This window comes from Schistocerca americana, chromosome 3 (genome assembly GCF_021461395.2).
Source record: "Schistocerca americana isolate TAMUIC-IGC-003095 chromosome 3, iqSchAmer2.1, whole genome shotgun sequence".
NCBI classification, from domain to species: domain Eukaryota; kingdom Metazoa; phylum Arthropoda; class Insecta; order Orthoptera; family Acrididae; genus Schistocerca; species Schistocerca americana.
Genome location: NC_060121.1, coordinates 845,897,812 through 845,919,917, shown reverse-complemented (window position 1 = coordinate 845,919,917; position 22,106 = coordinate 845,897,812). Strand labels below are relative to the sequence as shown.

Sequence of the window (22,106 nt, the reverse complement as noted above, 5' to 3'; positions counted from 1 at the left end):
TCACATGCAGGTGTCGTTTCAGAACACACTGAAAGGAGTCTACTGGGGCACATTTGTGTGTGGCAACCGAATATGATTTTATAAGCGATTTATGTCTTTGATAGGTTTTATATCGCTGACTGTGTAAGACCGCAGACCCAGAGATACTGCTTCTGATCTGAGATAATTTTAGTGTTGTACTAAGTGAGCGCTTGGCGCACAGTTGTAGGTAGCTATTTGTGAGCGAAAGAGGATGGAGTAGGCAGTTCTTCGTGGTGTGCTCTGTGAATCCATCAAGTGTTAGATTAATGTAGGTATGTCAATATTGTTGAACACTGAAGCAGAAGTCTTCATGCAAGCAACGTAAAGATGTTAAATAATTATGATTTTTGTTTTTGTCAGCGCATAGTATAGATCAGTTGGCTGATAATTTGTAATTGTTGAGTAACCCCAGAATGTACGTAAACTGATTTGATCAAAAGGCTAGTTAGATGTTTCACTATTGTAATGCTTCTAAGATTTGTTAAGAGAGCTATATGTAATTTGATGATTTGCAATGATACATACGTTTTTGAATGGGGTCCGCCTTTAGCAAAACACAATTTTGTTTTTTATCCGAAACATATTCATTGCAGTTGCAGCATCTTCAGTGGGCTTTTATTTTATGGCTGATAAAGGTAAAGAATGTTCTTTACTTTTTGTACACATGTAAATATTAGTTTTCAAAATAGTAATTACAGATATTTGAAGAAAAACATAAAATTATGAATTCATACCTTTATACCACATGTTGTGGTTTTCCTGATGTGTTATGTTTCTACAGTGACTATTTTGTTCACGGCTTGTCACCTTCAACCACGTACACCTTAAAGTAGAATAATTATTTAAGCCAAAATTACGATTTGAAAATTGTTATGGCTATGCCTAAAATTAATTAATTCTGTGTTGACGGGTGTGTGTGTGTGTGTGTGTGTGTGTGTGTGTGTGTATTTACAATATGTTTCACTTACGTTTTCTTTTTCCTCATCTTCTTCACTGTGAAGTACAATATATCGAGCTGTCACTGTTTCACTGTTTTACCAACTGTAAAAACAAACATGGCTGACAGTGGAACAGTTGAAGGTGTTTCTGGCGGTTGTTCTGAATATTTCTTTGTGTGTGTGGTAGGGGGGCGGGGGGTGGGGGGGGGGGGAAGCTCTATAGGTTGGTCTTATCTAATAGTTCTTTGAGGGCAGAGAACAGAGTTCCATTGTAGAGAACTATGTATTCATTTATCACTGTTTTCCTTCCACTACGGCTTTTTGTATTTGATAATTTTATTCAATTATTAGTTTTTGTGGGGGAAGTTTGCAATTATGGTGGTCAAATGAGGTTATATAGTACTTACTGTTTAAATCTCATTGCTTGTGAAACAATTGTGAGTAATGTAATTTCAATTGTTGGATTTTTTAAAAAGACTACCTAACTTGCAATATAATTTTGCTAAAAAAACTCAGTAATTCACCACAATCAGTACCAACTCCCTGTCCACGTCATATTTTTCAAAGAAATTGAATTTTCTTAAATGTTCTCGCTTTTCAGCACAAAGAATTTCACGTGCATTTCAAGTATTATGGCCAGCATTGCACACTGCTGAACCTGTAGTTAGCATTTATGTGTGTTTTATGAGAGACCAGAATATATCGCGTCCACGGTTGCTGCTTTAGAGGTAAGACAATTTAATTTATTTGTTATGTGCACAGGGATCAAAGCTATCAGTTTTGAACAGGGCCCGATGATTCAGTGCCTGAGGGGCTGAATGTATTCTACAGTGACTGTATTTCTTTATTGGTATTGGCAGTTGCATTGCCCAATCAATTCCTATAAAGATTTTGCTAACGATAACACAGAGTAAGCTTACCATTTACACTTACAACACGCCACAAGAGAATTAGAGTTCAGTACCCATTCCAAACATGAGACATTCATTCAACGTAATCGTAAAGCATTAATCATTTTTTAAAAGAACGTTACACTTGGCGATAGCTCTGCCAGTCGTTCGCTTTGTGCAGTCTTTGACATTAAAATAGTCTATATATATACATACATTATACTGTTCTCTCAACCACTCTGTAGGAATAATAGTTGTTAGATTGATTGGCGCAACGCAGTTTACTAACTTGTACAAAATTTTTCCACAGTTCATCGGCATTCTTATGCTCCACTTTGTTTTCGATTGATTCAATTGTTCAATATTTGTTGTCTTTGGAATTGCACCCTGTATGTGATTTACGATGTCGCGTGTTAAGGTTCCGGCACGTAATCTTACAATTGGAAACATCGAAATAAACGAGTTTCCTACTATTGACAACAATGTTGATATTTCTGCGGTGCAACTGGTGCAAAGCACCACAGAAAGCGTGAGTTCCGTTTCCAAATAAAATGTACAGTTTCCTGACAATAAAATTTCGCTCACTAATTTGACTAATAATCAGACAGTAGATTCCGGTATTGCGGACGCTGCTGATCTGCACATGCTTGATGTGCACAATTCAAATCTTGATTGTTTACCGAATTAAGTCAGTGATTTACCCACTTTTCAGTTAATTAATTAGATTGCCAGTAGTATGTGAGAGGAAACAATACTGTAAAGTACTCAGTCTATTCTTAAGCATCCATCAGATTCCATTAGTGGTAATTACGCACATAATGCAACAAACGAGACGTCCATGTTTGTAGATGTCTCCACACCACAAAAACTGTCTATTCCATCGTCCATCGCTCACCGACAGCTACCTATAACTGCGCGCCAAGCGCTCTCTTACTCCCAACACCATAATGATCTCAGACCAGAACCAGTATCGCTGGGTCTGCGGTCTTACACAGTCAGCGATATAAAGCCTATCAAAGACATAAATCGTTTACACTACTGACCATTAAAATTGCTACACCAAGAAGAGTTGCTGATGATAAACAGGTATTCATTGGAGAAATATATTATACTAGATCTGGCATGTGATTACATTTTCACGCAATTTGGGTGCATAGATCGCGAGAAATCAGTACCCAGAACAACTACCTCTGGCCGTAGTAACGGCCTTGATACGCCCGGGCATTGAGTCAAACAGAGCTTGGATGGCGTGTCCAGGTACAGCTGCCCATGCACGTTCAACACGATACCACAGTTCATCAAGAGTAGTGACTGGCGTATTGTGACGAGCCAGTTGCTCGGCCACCATTGACCAGACGTTTTCAATTGGTCAGAGATCTGGAGAATATGCTGGCCAGAGCAGCAGTAGAACATTTTCTGTATCCAGAAAGACCCGTACAGGACCTGCAACATGCGGTCGTGCATTATCCTGCTGAAATGTAGGGTTTCGCAGGGATCGAATGAAGGGTAGAGTCACGGGTCGTAACACATTTGAAATGTAACGTCCACTGTTCAAAGTGCCGTCAATGCGAACAAGAGGTGACCGAGACGTGTAGCCAACGGCACCCCATACCATCACGCCGGGTGATACGCCAGTATGCGATGAAGAATACACGCTTCCAATGTGCGTTCACCGCAATGTCGCCAAAAAGGGATGCCATCATCATGATACTGTAAACAGAACCTGGATTCATCCGAAAAAATGACGTTTTGCCATTCGTGCACCCAGGTTCGTCGTTGAGTACACCATCGCAGGCGGCCCTGTATGTGATGCAGCGTCAAGGGTAACCGCAGCCATGGTCTCCGAGGTGGTAGTCCATGTTGCAGCAAACGTCGTCGAACTGTTCGTGCAGATGGTTGTTGTCTTGCAAACGTCCCCATATGTTGACTCAGGGATCGAGACGTGGCTGCACGATCCGTTACAGCCATGCGGGTAAGATGCCTGTCATCTCGACTGCTAGTGATACGAGGCCGTTGGGATGCAGCACGGCGTTACGTATTACCCTCCTGAACCCACCGATTCCATATTCTGCTAACACTCATTGGATCTCGACCAACTCGAGCAGCAATGTCGCCATGCGGTAAACCGCAATCGCGATAGGCTTCAATCCGACCTTTATCGAAGTCGGAAACGTGATGGTACGCATTTCTCCTCCTTACATGAGGCATCACAACAACGTTTCACCAGGCAACGCCGGTCAACTGCTGTTTGTGTATGAGAAGAAATCGGTTGGAAACTTTCCTCATGTCAGCACGTTGTAGGTGTCGCCACCGGCGCCAACGTTGTGTGAATGCTCTGAAGAGCTAATGATTTGCATATCACAGCATATTCTTCCTGTCGGTTAAATGTCGCGTCTGTAGCACGTCATATTCGTGGTGTAGCAATTTTAATGGCCAGTAGTGTATAAAATCATATTCTGGTGCCACATACAGATGTGCCCTAGTTTGTCCGAGGAAAGTGAAGATCTCGGATTGCACGTCTTGTGGTCTTCCGCGGGCTCTGCGTGAACGAATTCATATACGCTCGACATTTTTATCAGAAGTGCGTGGTCGACCTGTGCTCTCCCCTTTGCATATGCAACAAACTCCCAAAAATTTCGCTTGCCAGTCATAAATCTGATAGTGCAGAGGCGGCTTCTTGCTGAATCGACGGCGGAATGCATGCTGCAATGGACTGATTTCGCGGAAATTCCAAGACACAAAATGATTTCTATCGTCATGTAGTCCCAGCGGAGCTATGTCAAAACTTTGATCCTTTCTCTATCCAGTGACAGGCGCAACGTGTTTCTCTCTTTCATAGTATGCCTGTATGGGAAAACTGAAACAGCTATTTCCTTTTGAATCACCTGGTACTGCCGGTGGAGTTACTGATTCAGCGTGCGTATGCAAATGTAGACCTGGACGGGTAGCGGGGTGGCGGCAGGGCACGCAGCGCGGCGCGGCGCTGTCGGCTCTCGTGAATCACTCGTTACGGCGCGTCGTCGCCGCCGCCGCCGCCGCCGGCAGAGGCGGAGTCCGGAGTCCTAGGCGTGATCGCCGCCTTCTCGCCGCCGCGGCCGGCAGTCGTGCTGAGCTGTGCTGCGCCACGGCGGACCCGGCGATCGTATCGCCCTTCACGCTCCACCAGCCGCAGCCGCCCGCCGCGCCTCGCCTCGCCTCCTCTGCTCTCCACTGTGCTCAGTTCTTCTCACGCCGCGCCGGCCGCCAGCCGCCTCCCGCTGCTCCGCGCCGTTCCCTCACCTGGCCGTTCGCACCGTGTCTCACTGCCCTTCCTCGGCTACAGACACAACGCTTGCTTTCGACGCGACATGCGCGACGAAACCGATCGGAAATATGTTTCCGCCACAGTGTCTTACGTATAAAGCCCGAATCGATTCTGCTGATCTGATAAAATAATACCTACGATACTGCAATGCCTGTGTCGTTAAGAAGTACGATGCGATGTTCCTTCGAAAACGCATGCTTGCGCAAAGGAACACTGCATCGTTTTTCTTAACAGCCACTGCAATATCCTGTTCATCCGTCGATGTAAGGCAGCGACTTTCAATTAAAATATGCTCCCCTGCACAGGAATTATGCAATTTTTGTACAGGTTGTGGAGCATGGACGACGACATAAGGAAGTCTGGGGGTGGTCGTGATTCGAGCATAGATAGCCAAAGTGGTTAAGGCCACCACTTGGGGAAATTCAAGTCCTGGTCCAGCACAGGTTTCCATTGTCATCGTTTCCTTACACAGATGACTGTTGTCTGTATTCTCAGCTGTGAATATGTTGCACTAAAATAGCAGTTGTGTAACACAAATCAGGTACAGATATCAACTGCATGGTAGAGTATCTGTATCATCACAAGACAGCATGTAATTTCTTTATGGCGTCGGTGGAGGAGGATGACTGAATATTAGAGTATAACACCACACTGACAACGAGTCCCTTAAAGACTGTGAAATCATCCCAGTTTTCACCATAACTGATTTTAAGGGGATGGCGGAAATATTAAATCTGTATCGCTGGACAGGGATTTGAACTGCCATCGTCCCTAATACGAGCACGGTGCCACTTCACTCAGTCAGCAAAAGGAACTGGGAGAGGTAGATACAGATGCAGAGGCAGAGGAATGAGAGAAGGAATAGGCAGGGGAACAGGGATATGAAGGACAAGGTGAAGGACAAGTTGAGGACAGGCTGAAGAAGAATGTGAAGAGCAAAGTGAAGAAGAATGTGAAGAGCAAAGTGAAGAAGAAGAAGAAGAAGAAGAGCAAAATGAAGAAGAAGGTGGAGGTGAAGGCAAAGAGAAAGAGGAAGACCGACAGGAAGAGGGAGAGCAAGAGCAAGAGGAAGAGGGAGAGCAAGAGCAAGAGGAAGAGGGAGAGCAAGAGCAAGAGGGAGAGCAGAAGAGGAACAGTAAAGGGAAGAGGAAGAGGAAGAGCAAGGGGAAGAGGAAGAGCAAGGGGAAGAGGAAGAGCAAGGGGAAGAGGAAGAGCAAGGGGAAGGGGAAGAGCAAGGGGAAGGGGAAGGGGAAGAGGAAGAGCAAGGGGAAGGGGAAGAGCAAGGGGAAGGGGAAGAGGAAGAGCAAGGGGAAGGGGAAGAGGAAGAGCAAGGGGAAGGGGAAGAGGAAGAGGAAGAGCAAGGGGAAGGGGAAGAGGAAGAGCAAGGGGAAGGGGAAGAGGAAGAGCAAGGGGAAGGGGAAGAGGAAGAGCAAGGGGAAGGGGAAGAGCAAGGGGAAGAGGAAGAGCAAGGGGAAGAGGAAGAGCAAGGGGAAGAGGAAGAGCAAGGGGAAGAGGAAGAGCAAGGGGAAGAGGAAGAGCAAGGGGAAGAGGAAGAGCAAGGGGAAGAGGAAGAGCAAGGGGAAGAGGAAGAGCAAGGGGAAGAGGAAGAGCAAGGGGAAGAGGAAGAACAAGGGGAAGGGGAAGAGGAAGGGGAAGAGGAAGAACGAGAGGAAGAGGAAGAGCAAGGGGAAGGGGAAGGGGAAGAGGAAGAACGAGAGGAAGAGGAAGAGCAAAGGGAAGGGGAAGAGCAAGGGGAAGGGGAAGAGCAAGGGGAAGGGGAAGAGCAAGGGGAAGAGGAAGAGTGAGAGGAAGAGGAAGAGCAAGGGGAAAGGGAAGAGCAAGGGGAAGGGGAAGAGCAAGGGGAAGGTGAAGAGCAAGGGGAAGGGGAAGAGCAAGGGGAAGGGGAAGAGCAAGGGGAAGGGGAAGAGCAAGGGGAAGGGGAAGAGCAAGGGGAAGGGGAAGAGCAAGGGGAAGGGGAAGAGCAAGGGGAAGGGGAAGAGCAAGGGGAAGGGGAAGAGCAAGGGGAAGGGGAAGAGCAAGGGGAAGGGGAAGAGCAAGGGGAAGGGGAAGGGGAGGAGCAAGGGGAAGTGGAAGAGCAAGGGGAAGGGGAAGAGCAAGGGGAAGTGGAAGAGCAAGGGGAAGGGGAAGAGCAAGGGGAAGGGGAAGAGCAAGGGGAAGGGGAAGAGCAAGGGGAAGGGGAAGAGCAAGGGGAAGGGGAAGAGCAAGGGGAAGGGGAAGAGCAAGGGGAAGGGGAAGAGCAAGGGGAAGGGGAAGAGCAAGGGGAAGGGGAAGAGCAAGGGGAAGGGGAAGAGCAAGGGGAAGGGGAAGGAGAAGGGGAAGGGGAAGGGGAAGGGGAAGGGGAAGGGGAAGGGGAAGAGCAAGGGGAAGGGGAAGAGCAAGGGGAAGGGGAAGGGGAAGAGCATGGGGAAGGGGAAGAGCAAGGGGAAGGGGAAGAGCAAGGGGAAGGGGAAGAGCAAGGGGAAGGGGAAGAGGAAGGGGAAGGGGAAGAGCAAGGGGAAGGGGAAGAGCAAGGGGAAGGGGAAGAGCAAGGGGAAGGGGAAGAGCAAGGGGGAAGGGGAAGAGCAAGGGGAAGGGGAAGAGCAAGGGGAAGGGGAAGAGCAAGGGGAAGGGGAAGGGGAAGGGGAAGAACAAGGGGAAGGGGAAGAACAAGGGGAAGGGGAAGAACAAGGGGAAGGGGAAGAACAAGGGGAAGGGGAAGAACAAGGGGAAGGGGAAGAACAAGAGCAAGGGAATAGCAAGAGAATGGGGCAGAGCAAAGTGGATAAGAAGGTGAAGAGTAAAAGCAAGGCAATGGACAAGGTGAAGGACAAAATGAAGGGCAAGATGAATAGACGTAACGATCGTTAATGAAAAAATGTTAAAAATTCTTATCCACTCCAATTACTACGAGCAAAGCCTTCTTTATATGCACAGATATCAAGTAGTTTGTGCTGTATGTCTAATGTACTCATTGTTCAAACATTATTGCACTCTGCAGCAGACAATCAATATGGGTCTGGACAGGACGAGCAGGGCTTTATTTGTAAAGCTGTTTTATCAAAATAACAGTCATAGCGCTGCAGGTCTTAATGAGTGTCGACACGTTAAAGGAATACGTAGAGGTCCCTTCCTGCACTGCAATTGAGATACATGGTTCGGAAGATGGAATTAATTGGCGATTTGGGAACTGCTGGTTGGAGAGGCCGGCGACCAACCGCGCCACAAATTTTTGAAGAAGTTACTGTGGCCATGAATGAGAGTGTTTGATGCAAAGTGCGATTTCCAAGAAGTTCATGAGCTGTGTCACGACAACTGAACGTTTCCTGATCCACCATTGATTTGGGAAAGAGTAGAGCAATCTCTAGTGCGGCTCCAGGCTGTCGTCGATGCAGATGGTCGTCGCATTTACCAGTGCTTGTATACGGAAATTTAAACATGGTACGCAATTAACAAATGTCTCCCTCTCATGTGGAAATTAAAATGTACTTCTTTCAATGGTTTATTCGTTATCTCTCTTCCGCAAGTCCTTACAAACGTTTCCACAAAGTTTCATTGTCCAACGCCCTCCAGTTTGTCACGGCGGTCTTCTCAAGCAACGAATGTTTAATTCAAACCACCTCGTATTTTTTGATGCTCCACAATGCATCCTATCAAGCTATTTTCCCTTTTGAAGCCACGGATTGAGAGGAACCCGTAACAGTCAAGATTGCAAATACGATTTTATACCATTCCTAGTTTCGGCTTATCTACGAGCCCTCTTCAGATCATAATAAAATTCAATGATTAGCGTAATACTGCCCAACAGCTGAAGACATCGCCGTAATTTGTGTGAGCTTGATCGTTTGTTATACAATCTAATGGAACAATGATGCTTGGCAGCTGTATACTAATCAATGTAATTTGTTATGATCTTAAAAAGGCTTGTTGCTTTGTGTTACTAAACACCTATAACGGTGCACAATCTTAGTTGCAGGCTTCCTCTCGAATGGCTTCCAGGGCAAACAAAATTTGTATCTTTTTATTTCATACAATTAACACTCAACTTTAAAAATTTTAAATGTCGTCGTAATATACTCATTTAGAGGCCTAGTCTTACGTTAGAGGTTTAACGCAAATTTGGAAATTGTGTACATGTGTTGAGGTAGCGTAACTGATTGAGTGCAAATTACCCAGACTATACATCCAGTATTTGAAAACGAAAGCAGTTAGCAAATCCCAACAAATTCTGCATGTAAGTTAAAACCATTACGAAGCTTTTTCTACCTGGCACCACCCATAAAATGGTGAAAGGTGTACCGTTACGAGTATGTGGGTGAGTTATTCGGCCGCTTAGGCCTGGCATTGAAGAATGGTGAATTGGTGAGTGCGAATTTGTATAAACAGGACGTTATGCGGTGAGCTCAGATCCAGGGGCGACGAGCACATGGCTGGAAATGTGTACATCCTGGAGAATTTGGATGGCCGCTGCTCGTTTAGGACGGCATGAGATACGCTAGAAATTCTGGAGTGTTGGACAGTCTCAAATGTGGCTACTTACGGCTCTTAGAAAATCTATAATAAATCACACTTACATAACCAAGCAAATCTGAATACATCATCGATCTCAGAAAAATAAGGTGCATCCAATGAGAAAATGATTTTTCAGTATCTTTAAAACTACAAAAGTTTATAATTTACAGTGACTAAATATTTTCACAATTAACTATAGAATTAACAGCTTTTAAATACGTGTAATTTCAACAAGCGATATCTGAAATGATAGCACTACACTATAGATATCATCCCTGAAAGCTACTGATATGTATCTAATTTATTTATGGATTTATTATGTATTTTTGTCTTTCTCATTATGTAAGTGTCTATCAGAATCATCATATTCTCCACAACAACACAGCAATCGAATGCAGCATCATATCTTGTCATACTTGGTTCAAAAATGGCTCTGAGCACTATGGGACTTAACTTCTGAGGTCATCAGTCCCCTAGAACGTAGAACTACTTAAACCTAACTAACCGAAGGACATCACACATATCCATGCCCGAGGCAGGATTCGAACCTGCGATCGGAGCGGTCGCGCTGTTTCAGACTGTAGCGCCTAGAACCGTTCGGCCACTCCGTGTCATACTTGTATTGTTATTTAAGGAATGTGCTGGTATTTTGCCAATTGCGCTATTTAAATGTTGTTTAAAATTGATATTAAAAACCATGGTAATTGATAAGAGTTAGCTGACACCACCATTGAAAAGAGAAACAAAAGTCGCTTCTATCAAGAAGACATAAATAATTGTTTAAACAATATTTAACGACAATCTCATGTCATTTAACGTGATCCCACTGCCACAAGAATGCTGGTATATTTATTTATGAACAAACCTTTATTTATATTTATTATGACTGGTTTGAGTGTGACTCAATGTTTAAAACATTTTCTTATTTCAGTATTATCGTAATAATATTAATTTGATTCAGAAAGTGGTCAAGTTAAGCCACATCATCTCTGACGAACGTAATAATGACGTATTTTTGGTGGGGAAGGCAGACCTGTGTATAAGGCAGTGCGCTGTTTGGTTGTGTGGGTGACAGATTCTGAGTGATGGATAGTTGCCACAATACTTTCACTTTTGAAGCAAATCTAAGTCTGTAGAGGTCTGCATGTCCTCCAATGTAGAACTTCGCCTTTTTCCACTTCCTTTAACACGAAACTGAAAACAGATGAACCACGAGTTTCTGTTTGTTATATCTCGTGAGTTGTTATGCAAATCGGCATATCGAACTCTGAATTATTTTGAACTGACAAATATTTCGTGTATTGTGATCACGAAATGGGATTAGTTTTTCCACATGTCTTGGATAACCATTTAGCTTGTGGATTTTGCTACCAATCTCGTAAAGCGTTCAATGCAATTCTACTGCATTTCATAACATTATTTCCGTCTGCAATGTACAAAGTTATCGCAGGACCACTTTTCATGTATTTGTGATATATCTTCTTGAATAAGCCTTACTCAGCATAATTCTCTGTCGTCTGTATCCATTTCAGACGTTAGAACAGAATGCTTTTTAATGATTGTTGATTAAACTTTAATAAATATGTCTGTTTATTTATTAATTCATAATTATAGCTAGCACGCAGACTATTTGACTCCAGGATCACAGCTATAGATTATTATTTGCAGCGAGTTAGCTGCTGAACATGAAAGGAGGCGTGTGCAGCTCTACTCTCTGACATCATCGAGCTGTTCTTTTTTAAACAGAGCCGTACATAGCACAGTTACCTAAAGTTCCGGTCAGCGCAGCTAAAGTCGCAGTTGGTTTGCTCGTACGGGATGCTGGTTAGAGAAGCTATTACTCAACAGCGGAACATCCATTATATACAGTCACAAAGGAAAAAGTCATCGATTACTAGATATTAGTTGTTTACGCAGCAAAACTTCCGTATCCTCCACTGAAATATAATTTATTATTTCTTTACTACTAACTCGAAACACATTTTGAAAACAGAAGCTACACATACCACTAAACAGACCTACAAAATTATACCATTGTACGACATATATGTCAGGAAGTATAATGTCATAAACAATGAGATGTGTGGAAAACTAGCTTTTTAAAAACGGAGCTCTATTATTTAAAAACTCAGGGGTGGGATTACTGGTTCAGTTCCAGATTATTAACACTGGCATTCAGTCTCTGAATAATAATTAATATCGCCTTCATGGAATTTAGATCATTGTTAATTTATGTTCTACGGAATAGTACAGAAACTGATTGCAAATTTACAGAAAATGTCACTTGTCATACTTTTTATTACTGTCTGCTTGATTTATAATGTGTAAAACTGAGTACTCACCTCTGGGCAACAGCGTAACTTAATGTTGCGAATCTTTTTTTCTTATTCATTTTTCGTAATTTCACGTTATTATTATGACCCTTTTTTTCTCACATGGTAGCGGATATACAAAATCTTACTTTTGTGACAATGACCTACTATGGTTAAACTTCGAAAGTGGAAGTGCTAACACTGTTCGACAAGTGTTCTATTACTGATATTAAGGTATGTGGTAAATTCAAATATGTAAACAAAATATCGTTGTCAGGGATACTTTTTATGTAATATGTATACATAAATTTTAATGTATATCCACAATTCATGGCAAACACAGGGATGGTATAGAGAAATACGGGTGTGTTGCCGCATACAGTAATGATGGAATGTGACAATTTCTTTTTCACCAGCAGGTGGGAATAATCAGACGTCGTTGGGTTATCCCCCGCCACACCTATGTCATTACGACCACCTGCAATAGCTCATTAACTCGAACGGCGACAACCGGTGGCTGCCTCGGCAGTAAACCCCCACGCTTCCCAAAGACAGGTGCACCGAGTTACAACAGTGGTGCAAGCCGTAATTTGTGTCAATGTTAAAAGGTGGGTGTTTTGGCTGCCTAGTAACCGTCTGTCATATTTCGTAGCGTTTCTCTAGTTCTCTAATATTAATGTAGTTCACTGTGCCCATGGTGTGGAGGGAGCCCAAGGACCACGTGACTGTTTGCTATTTCTAACAAAAATTCAAGGTTTTACAAACAAAACATCGAACAGGAACATTGTTTACCCGGATCTGCCTTCAGAGTTTCGGAGTGACACTGAAGTAACAAATACTGAAGAAATTACAGATGGTGATCATAAAGGTGACTGCACAAGCGAGTCATCGCTACATTTGTTAACACAAGCAGATTTAAATGGTTTATGACGTGATCTAGGACTAGGTAAACGAAAGGCGCAGCTGCTTGGTTTAAGATGACAAGAGTATAATCTACTCCACCAAAGTACTAAAATCAGTGGGTTCAGGCACAGAGAACACGCCTTTATTTCCTATTTTGCAACTGACGGAGCACTGGCATTTTGCAATGCTGTTTCTGGCCTAATGAATGTCCTGAACTTCATCTATTTTTCACAGACCTGGAGACTTTCGTAGAGAAAACAAGTCTCAAGGGTGTTTTGCTCCATAACGGGAATAAAATACCCTCTGTTCCAGTAGCTTACGCCAGCTTGACCAAAGAGAATTAAAAATTCGTACAAAGGATCTAAATTCATTACAATTCAACGATTACAAATGGAAAATATGTGCAGATTTCAAAGTAATTGCTAAGGTACTGCTAATACAATAAGGCTACACGAAGTATGCCTGTTTTCTTTGCGGGTAGGATAGTCGAGACAGATATTCTCACTATGCGAAAAAGAAATGACGTAGGCGGAGATGGAAAGTGGGCGAAAAGAATGTACAACGCCAAAGTGTGGTAGCTCCTGAAGATATACTACTCCCACCGCTTCACATCGAACTTGGCCTAATGAAATAATTCATAAAGGCCTTGGATCGCAAAGGCAGTGAGTTTGCATATCTAGCTACCAGATTCCCCTGTCTTTCAGCTACAAAAATAAAGAAAGGTGTATTTGTGGGCCCACAAATCAAGGAGCTGCAGAAAGACGCAAATTTTGAAGCACCTTTAACCGACAAAGAAAAGACGGCATGGGACTGTTTCAAGATGGTGTCAGAAAACATCCTCAGAAGTAGAGGAGCTACTAACTACAAAGCAATGGTGAATAGTATGATGAAACCATATCAAGATCTGGGGTGCAATATGTCTTTGAAGGTACCTATGATGGACTCTCATCAGGACTACTTCACAGAGAGTTGTTGTGACGTATCAGATGAACACAGCGAAAGATTCCACAAAGACATTTCTACCATAGAAAGAAGTTATGAAGGGAAGTGGGTACCTTCTACGTTAGCAGATTATTGATTGAATATCATTCGAGAGAATAAAGATTCACTGTACAAGAAAAAAATTGATGTGCATTACAATACAAGGGCTCATTTTTTTGGCAATCTTCTGTAATTTCTCATGTCAAATAAACGCTATAAAGCATATACACAAAGATTACTGTGTTGTATGTTAGATCTCACCATCCATTAATGTGATGAACTTATAACCTAATAAAAACGTGGATTTGTTTATCGAATTTCATCTCATGTTTGCTGCGCTATATCAGAAACAGAAAACAGATATAAAATTGCGATTACTCATAAACTATACCTGACAGGAAAAAAGTAAAAACAGTTTTGAATTCAGTACTCTAAGTACAACCAGGGGCACAATATATTTTTCAGAAACAGAAAACAAGTTCGCCATGAGTAGACTGCAGCACTGATTGACGTATCTTCTCCTTTTCTCGCGTGTTTGCGCTTTCATGTGGGTGAAAATACGGTTATGCTAAGGAGACATTACTGATTTCGAAAACACGACCCTGTCACTTTCTCTAATTAACCATAGTAACTGCTAATGAAGGACACACGATGCTTCAGTAGACCAGAGAATTTTCGTTGCGTGTAGCACAGTTGCATGTTAACAATCCTTCCTCTCCCTCCCCCCCCCCCCTCTCCCCAATCCCCTTTGCACTCTGTTCTTTTCCTGTCTGCGGTCAGAAAGACAAACAACGTGAATGCTACGTCGTGAAAGGCCGTCGGACATAAATATTGGAGCTTCCATTACCCGCAGCATGCAAAGACAGGCAGAAAAGTGACACAGGGAACGTATAGAAGACAAGCTCGGAGGACAGCCACCCCTGCTCCGCTTTCCAGGTGATTTAACCAAACTCACCAACTCACAATGTAAGTGCAATCCGACTGAAATATTCGCGCATCCAGCCCCTGCAAAGAAAAGTAGCTGTTAAGGATCACGTTGCGTTTACCATCAATGAAGGTATCCGATATTTTTATATAGAGAAAAAAGGCCTGACTAAAGGGACACATGGGTTTAATTTTCAGAAAGAGAAGTATCAGGTAAGCACTTCACAGGACGGCGGCTGTACTTGTGTCACAATGTTACTGGTGCCGATTTCTATGAACTCGCAGGCTGACAACGACTGGCAGGTAATGTGGGAAGTTACAATCTAGTATGTAATAGACTGGAAAGACATTTACAAAAACCCCGTTAGCGAAGCGCAAGTACGCGTCACCTATCCGCAGTCCTTGTCCATTTCTTCCACGCTCGCTTCTCTGAAATGCCCGCAGGAGATCGGATGTACCTGTGCATACGTACTGAAGAAGGTGGACACATTGCCCATCTAGGCAAATCAATTATATGAATGCGTGGTATCTGGTTTTTAGGACATGGCCGAAAAAACAGACACCATACATTCACGTAAGTGAAGCTTTTTTGACCATATCGTTTTTTGATTTCTAGCAGAACAATAGAGATACTTAACGTTATTCTCCCACAGCTTTAACTCAAATTTATGTCTCCTTCCGACACACTAAATGATCTGTCACAATCTAATACAATCATGCTCATAAATGAGGGATAATGCTGATACATGGTAAAACAACGCTCTGGTGGGCGGATTGCGGGTTTAAATCACCTCGGGGTACGACCATGCGGTGCATTTGACCTCTAGTCGTCTTAACGGTGACGCTGGCTGCAGTCCACATTGTTAGTGCATGTCAGAGTACGGAGCATACGAGTAAGTGTGCAGACGTTTTCAGACGTGCTAATGTTGACTGTGTGTTGGAAATGGCTCAAAGAACATATATTGATGACGTTATGAGGGGTAGAATACTAGGGCGACTGGGGGCTTGTCAAACACAGCAGGTCGTAGCACACGCCCCCCTGTGCCACAAAGTGTGATCTCAAGATTATGGTAACGATTCCAGCAGACAGGAAACGTGTCCAGGCACTACAGTACGGGACGTCCACAGTGTACAACACGACAAGAAGACCGATATCTCACCATCAGTGCCCGCAGACGGCAATGGAGTACTGCAGGTAGCCTTGCTCTGGACCTTACCGCAGCCACTGGAATAGTTGTCTCCAGACACACAGTCTACAGACGACTGAACAGATATGGTTTATTCTCCCGGAGACCTGCAAGGTGCATTCCACTGACCCCTGGTCACAGGAGGGCCCGTAAAGCCTGGTGTCAAGAACACAGTACATGGTCATTGGAACAGTGGTCCCAGGTTATGTTCACGGACGAGTCCAGGTATAATCTGAACAGTGATTCTCGCCGGGTTTTCATCTGGCGTGAACCAGGAACCAGATACCAACCCCTTAATGTCCTTGAAAGGGACCTGTATGGATGTCGTGTTTCGATGGTGTGGGGTGGGATTATGATTGGTGCACGTACACCTTTGCATGTCTTTGACAGAGGAACTGTAACAGATCAGGTGTAACGGGACGTCATTTATCACAAGTGCGTCCGCCTTTTCAGGGGTGCAGTGGGTCCCACCTCCCTCCTGATGGACGATAACGCACGGCCCCACCGACCTGCCATCGTCGAGAAGTACCTTGAAACAGAAGATATCACGCGAATGGAGTGCCCTGCCTGTTCTCCAGACCTAAGCCCCATCGAGCACGTCTGGGGTGCTCTCGGTCGACGTATCGCTGCTCGTCTTCAAACCCCTAGGACACTTCAAGAGCTCAGACAGGCACTGGCGCAAGAATGGGAGGCTATACCCCAGCAGCTGCACGACCACCTGATCCAGAGTATGCCAACACGTTGTGCGCCCTGTGTACGTGTGCATGGTGATCATATCCCATATTGATGTCGGGGTACATGTGCAGGAAACAGTGGCGTTTTGTAGTACATGTGTTTCGGGACGGTTTTCTCAACTTATCTCCAATACCGTAACTTACAGATCTGTGTCATGTGTGCTCCCTACATGCCTACGCTATTAGCGCCAGTTTTCTATAGCACCACGCTGTTTGGCACCACATTCTGCAATTATCCTTAATTTATGAGCTTGAGTGTACATAGAGAGAACAACCAGGTCGTTAATCAGATTTTGATTTTCTTGTTCATAGGATTAGATGTATGGGAGGCAACAGCAGCACAATATGGTATGCATTTCTCTGCAAAGAAAAGTGAAATAATTGTCACAACAAGGAAGAAGAATAGGCCAAATGTGGATATAACTTGTGGAGGGGAAAAACTACAAGTGGTAGAGAACTTCCAGTACCTGGGAAGCATGATTGAAAGTAAGGGGGGAAACGCAATGGAAATAAATGAAAGGTGCAGAAAAGCAGGGCAGTTCTTCAAATGCATCAGTGGGCTTATATGGAGCAAGGAGGTGCCACAGAAATCCAAGGGAATTATATACCGAACCTACTTTGTCCCCATATTGGCATACGGAAGTGAGACATGGGTAATGCACAAAAGCGACAAAAGTAGAATACAAGCTAGTGAAATGAAGTTCCAGAGGAGCAGGTTGAGTGTAACAAGACGAGACAGATTGCGAAATGTGTATGTGAGGGAAAGACTAAAGGAGGAACCAGTACAGGACAGGATAGAAAAATCAAGACTGCAGTGGTATGGACACATGAAGAGAATGGATGAGGGAAGAATTCCAAAGAGGATGCTTGATCTGCAACTAGAGGGGAAGAGGCCCAGGGGAAGACCAAGAGATAGATGGGTGAAGGGAGTGAAGGAATGTGTGACGAGAAGAGGAGAGAACTGGACGAAGGTGGAAGAGGGGGAATGGTGGAAAGACAGAACACGATGGAGAGGCTTGTGTTCCCGACAGACCCAGCCAATGGCTGGAAACTGTCCAAGATGATGATGATGATGATGTTCATAGGATAGTATTCATGCAGCTAGACAACACAACGATATGCCATCCAGGATTGGTAAACGAGCTGACACATTTCTCTCATTGCGTTGCACTTTGGTTAGCCCGTATCCTTTTGGTTTTAATGAGTGAAAGATAATGAAACTACCGGTTAACGAAATACAGTTTTTGCTAGTTGAACAAATGTCAGTGGGAGTAAGAATAATGAAAGTTACACACTCACTCAGGGCTTTGTGGATTCTGAAGGTCTTCTATGTTGTTTCCGCGTTACTACCTCTGATGTTTGTGGGTCATCACTACGTTACTCCTTCATGGGGATCTCTTGAATCTGTATCTGTAGCGTTTGAACATCATTTACCAGTGACAATGCTGTACTTAGTCTTATTTGCGATATTACAGACGAAAGAAGGGAGATATTTAAACCAGGTACCATAACTGCGTCTGTGTTTTCGGAAATCATGAGCATTACCAAACTAAACAATTTTTTCCAGTGGTCGTATTAGTCGACAACGTTTTATTCCACTATTGTGTCAGATCCCGGAGAAACACGTGTTATCGAAAGCAGGCTTCTGGCTCGTGTTCTGCAGCAAACAGCTACACTCCAGGAAATGGAAAAAAGAACACATTGACACCGGTGTGTCAGACCCACCATACTTGCTCCGGACACTGCGAGAGGGCTGTACAAGCAATGATCACACGCACGGCACAGCGGACACACCAGGAACCGCGGTGTTGGCCGTCGAATGGCGCTAGCTGCGCAGCATTTGTGCACCGCCGCCGTCAGTGTCAGCCAGTTTGCCGTGGCATACGGAGCTCCATCGCAGTCTTTAACACTGGTAGCATGCCGCGACAGCGTGGACGTGAACCGTATGTGCAGTTGACGGACTTTGAGCGAGGGCGTATAGTGGGCATGCGGGAGGCCGGGTGGACGTACCGCCGAATTGCTCAACACGTGGGGCGTGAGGTCTCCACAGTACATCGATGTTGTCGCCAGTGGTCGGCGGAAGGTGCACGTGCCCGTCGACCTGGGACCGGACCGCAGTGACGCACGGATGCACGCCAAGACCGTAGGATCCTACGCAGTGCCGTAGGGGACCGCACCGCCACTTCCCAGCAAATTAGGGACACTGTTGCTCCTGGGGTATCGGCGAGGACCATTCGCAACCGTCTCCATGAAGCTGGGCTACGGTCCCGCACACCGTTAGGCCGTCTTCCGCTCACGCCCCAACATCGTGCAGCCCGCCTCCAGTGGTGTCGCGACAGGCATGAATGGAGGGACGAATGGAGACGTGTCGTCTTCAGCGATGAGAGTCGCTTCTGCCTTGGTGCCAATGATGGTCGTATGCGTGTTTGGCGCCGTGCAGGTGAGCGCCACAATCAGGACTGCATACGACCGAGGCACACAGGGCCAACACCCGGCATCATGGTTTGGGGAGCGATCTCCTACACTGGCCGTACACCACTGGTGATCGTCGAGGGGACACTGAATAGTGCACGGTACATCCAAACCGTCATCGAACCCATCGTTCTACCATTCCTAGACCGGCAAGGGAACTTGCTGTTCCAACAGGACAATGCACGTCCGCATGTATCCCGTGCCACCCAACGTGCTCTAGAAGGTGTAAGTCAACTACCCTGGCCAGCAAGATCTCCGGATCTGTCCCCCATTGCGCATGTTTGGGACTGGATGAAGCGTCGTCTCACGCGGTCTGCACGTCCAGCACGAACGCTGGTCCAACTGAGGCGCCAGGTGGAAATGGCAGGGCAAGCCGTTCCAAAGGACTACATCCAGCATCTCTACGATCGTCTCCATGGGAGAATAGCAGCCTGCATTGCTGCGAAAGGTGGATATACACTGTACTAGTGCCGACATTGTGCATGCTCTGTTGCCTGTGTCTATATGCCTGTGGTTCTGTCAGTGTGATCATGTGATGTATCTGACCCCAGGAATGTGTCAATAAAGTTTCCCCTTCCTGGGACAATGAATTCACGGTGTTCTTATTTCAATTTCCAGGAGTGTACATCTTCCTTTCCCAACACCTCAGACCCCTCCCTCTGTCTGCCGGTAGTTCTGCCGAAGGAAATCAAGTTTCTAGCAGTAGGCTACAGCTTATCCATAAAACCAGATTTAGTGCCTAAACCCACTCATTTTGAATCCTCAGAATATTCAGTTATGAAAACTATAATTCCTTATTCCGAGTCACAAGATTTGATTTCCATATAGTAGAACTATCAGTTACTCTCAGTATAAGAGAGAGTGTGTGTGTGTGTGTGTGTGTGTGTGTGTGTGTGTGTGTGTGTGAGAGAGAGAGAGAGAGAGAGAGAGAGAGAGAGAGAGAGAGAGAGAGAGTTATACTTACTTTGAATTCTGTTGCCGTTGTCAGTCATTCAAAATGTAGACGACGTTAATGACAAAACGAAGGCCTTATAAAATGTAGACGACGTTAATGACAAAACGAAGGCCTCAACAAAAGCCAGAAATCATAGAAGTTAAGAAATAATCTAGAATTTTTCACTTTCAGAACCTTTATGTCACAGAATACGTAATATATATTTATGACCGGAAACCAATACAAAGGGATTAAGAATGGCAGACGAAAGATATCAGTGATGAAATCTGCTCTCGATTGACACTCAGCAAGCAGAGAAGCAGTACGATCTATCTCCCTCCCCTCCCAGCCAGAGGTTAATCTTCCCCATCGCGGCTATGCAAGAACAGACATTAGAATAGCATCGAGCTTATAAAGGAGTGAAGAATGACGAAGATATCAATCTTTATGAAGACCAAGGGAACTATTTAATACAGCGTTATTTATTTTTCTTGCCTACTTCGTCAGTGTCATTTCAGGACGCGGAGAGAATGTAAAACTTGTTTGCTTCGTGGAACCAAACAAGCAGCTTCTTTCATAGAGTGGCGGGTAGTTTGCCTGTTTACACGTTAACAGGTAGCTAAGGAAGTGAAAGTTTGTCAACAGAAGATTCCTGACGAGAAAGGACTGTGAATAACGCAACGTAACCATGACACAGGAGGCAAAAAGATGGAGAGGTGCTACCAACAGCTTTTAATTTTATTGGAGAAGATGACACACACACTTTTATTTACTAACTAATAGTATGAGAACAGCTATTATTTTGGTTTTCTAAGTTCACAATACGGATTGGTAAGTTAAACCCCTCATGCCACCTGTGAGCGGCTGTTAGTAAACAAATACAAAAACCTGAACTTGTGTGTTTCAGTGTTATACAATTGGGATTGCTATAGCGTTGTGGGTACAGTTTTGGTGTGCACTAGATTGTTACGTAGTCTGTCCTGTACTCACGTTAGTTCGACGGCTTGCAGCTATTTTTCTTCACAGAAGAACGTAACTTTTGTACTTTGATCATAATCCAAAACATTACGCCATTTTGCTGTTCATGAGTGTCGGAGAACGTATCGCATGTAGCGAGGATTCTGACGACTTCTGTTCCTTATTTACCGCTCTGTGAGATTTTTTTTTGGAGGGGGTGGGTAGGGGAGAGGTGGTTCCTTTGCGTGTGCGTGTTTCCTGTTCCGTGGCCTCTGTCAGTACTCTCAGAGTGGTAAGGAGTGTGTTGTTGCAAACTGTTGTGTTTTAGATTATTACGTTTTTCCCTTCCACTATTACCTTTGGTATGTAATAAATTTCTTCTATTGTTAGTTGTCGGTATAAATTGTTGCTGTTTTTCAGGTTTTGTAGATAACTTTCGATATCAATGGGGCTATGGGGTTTTTGTTCATTATGTGTTCTGCGAAAGTGGAATGTGTGCTGGCACTCTTCAGAGCTCTCATAAGCTCTGTATACCTCGTTCGGAATTTTCTGCCCCACAATTCCCATGTTGTTGTTTTTGTATGTAAATATGGTCCCATGGAAGATTTCCAAGATAAGAAATTATTTGTTTTGCATAGCAGTTTATTTCGACCCCTATCCGTCTTTTATGCCTTCACCTTGGCTTAGCCTGTAAGTGGTAAGATATTTCTAAACAAAATTCTTTTATTTATTTTTCTCATATTTCAACTTCGTTCAAATGTGTGTGAATTCATAAGAGGCCAAACTGCTGAGGTCATCGGTCTCTAGACGTACACACTACTTGAACTAGCTTTGACATGCTGAGCAGTCGAAACCAATTCTGCATCTACGTCTCTACTCGGCAAGCCGCCTTACGGTGTGTGGCGGGGAGTACTTCTGCTATCACTATAATTTTTCCTCCTCAAATCCTTTCGCAAATGGTGTGTGGGAAGAATGACTATCAATGTGCTTCCGTGTGGACTCTGATTTTCTCATCGCGGTCATTTCACGGGACAAAGGTG

At 44.4% G+C, this 22,106-nt stretch overlaps 1 protein-coding gene across 1 annotated transcript in view; it reads left to right on the top strand.

The window, feature by feature from the left end:
* Nucleotides 1-2,252: 2,252 nt before the first annotated feature.
* LOC124606435 (spore wall protein 2-like) overlaps nt 2,253-22,106 on the top strand; it is a 62,832-nt gene continuing 42,978 nt past the window's right edge. The window contains 5 exon segments of the mRNA XM_047138417.1: nt 2,253-2,378; nt 4,812-4,991; nt 6,069-6,288; nt 6,390-7,716; nt 7,718-8,007. Of these exon segments, the coding sequence (XP_046994373.1) occupies nt 2,253-2,378; nt 4,812-4,991; nt 6,069-6,288; nt 6,390-7,716; nt 7,718-8,007 (2,143 nt within the window).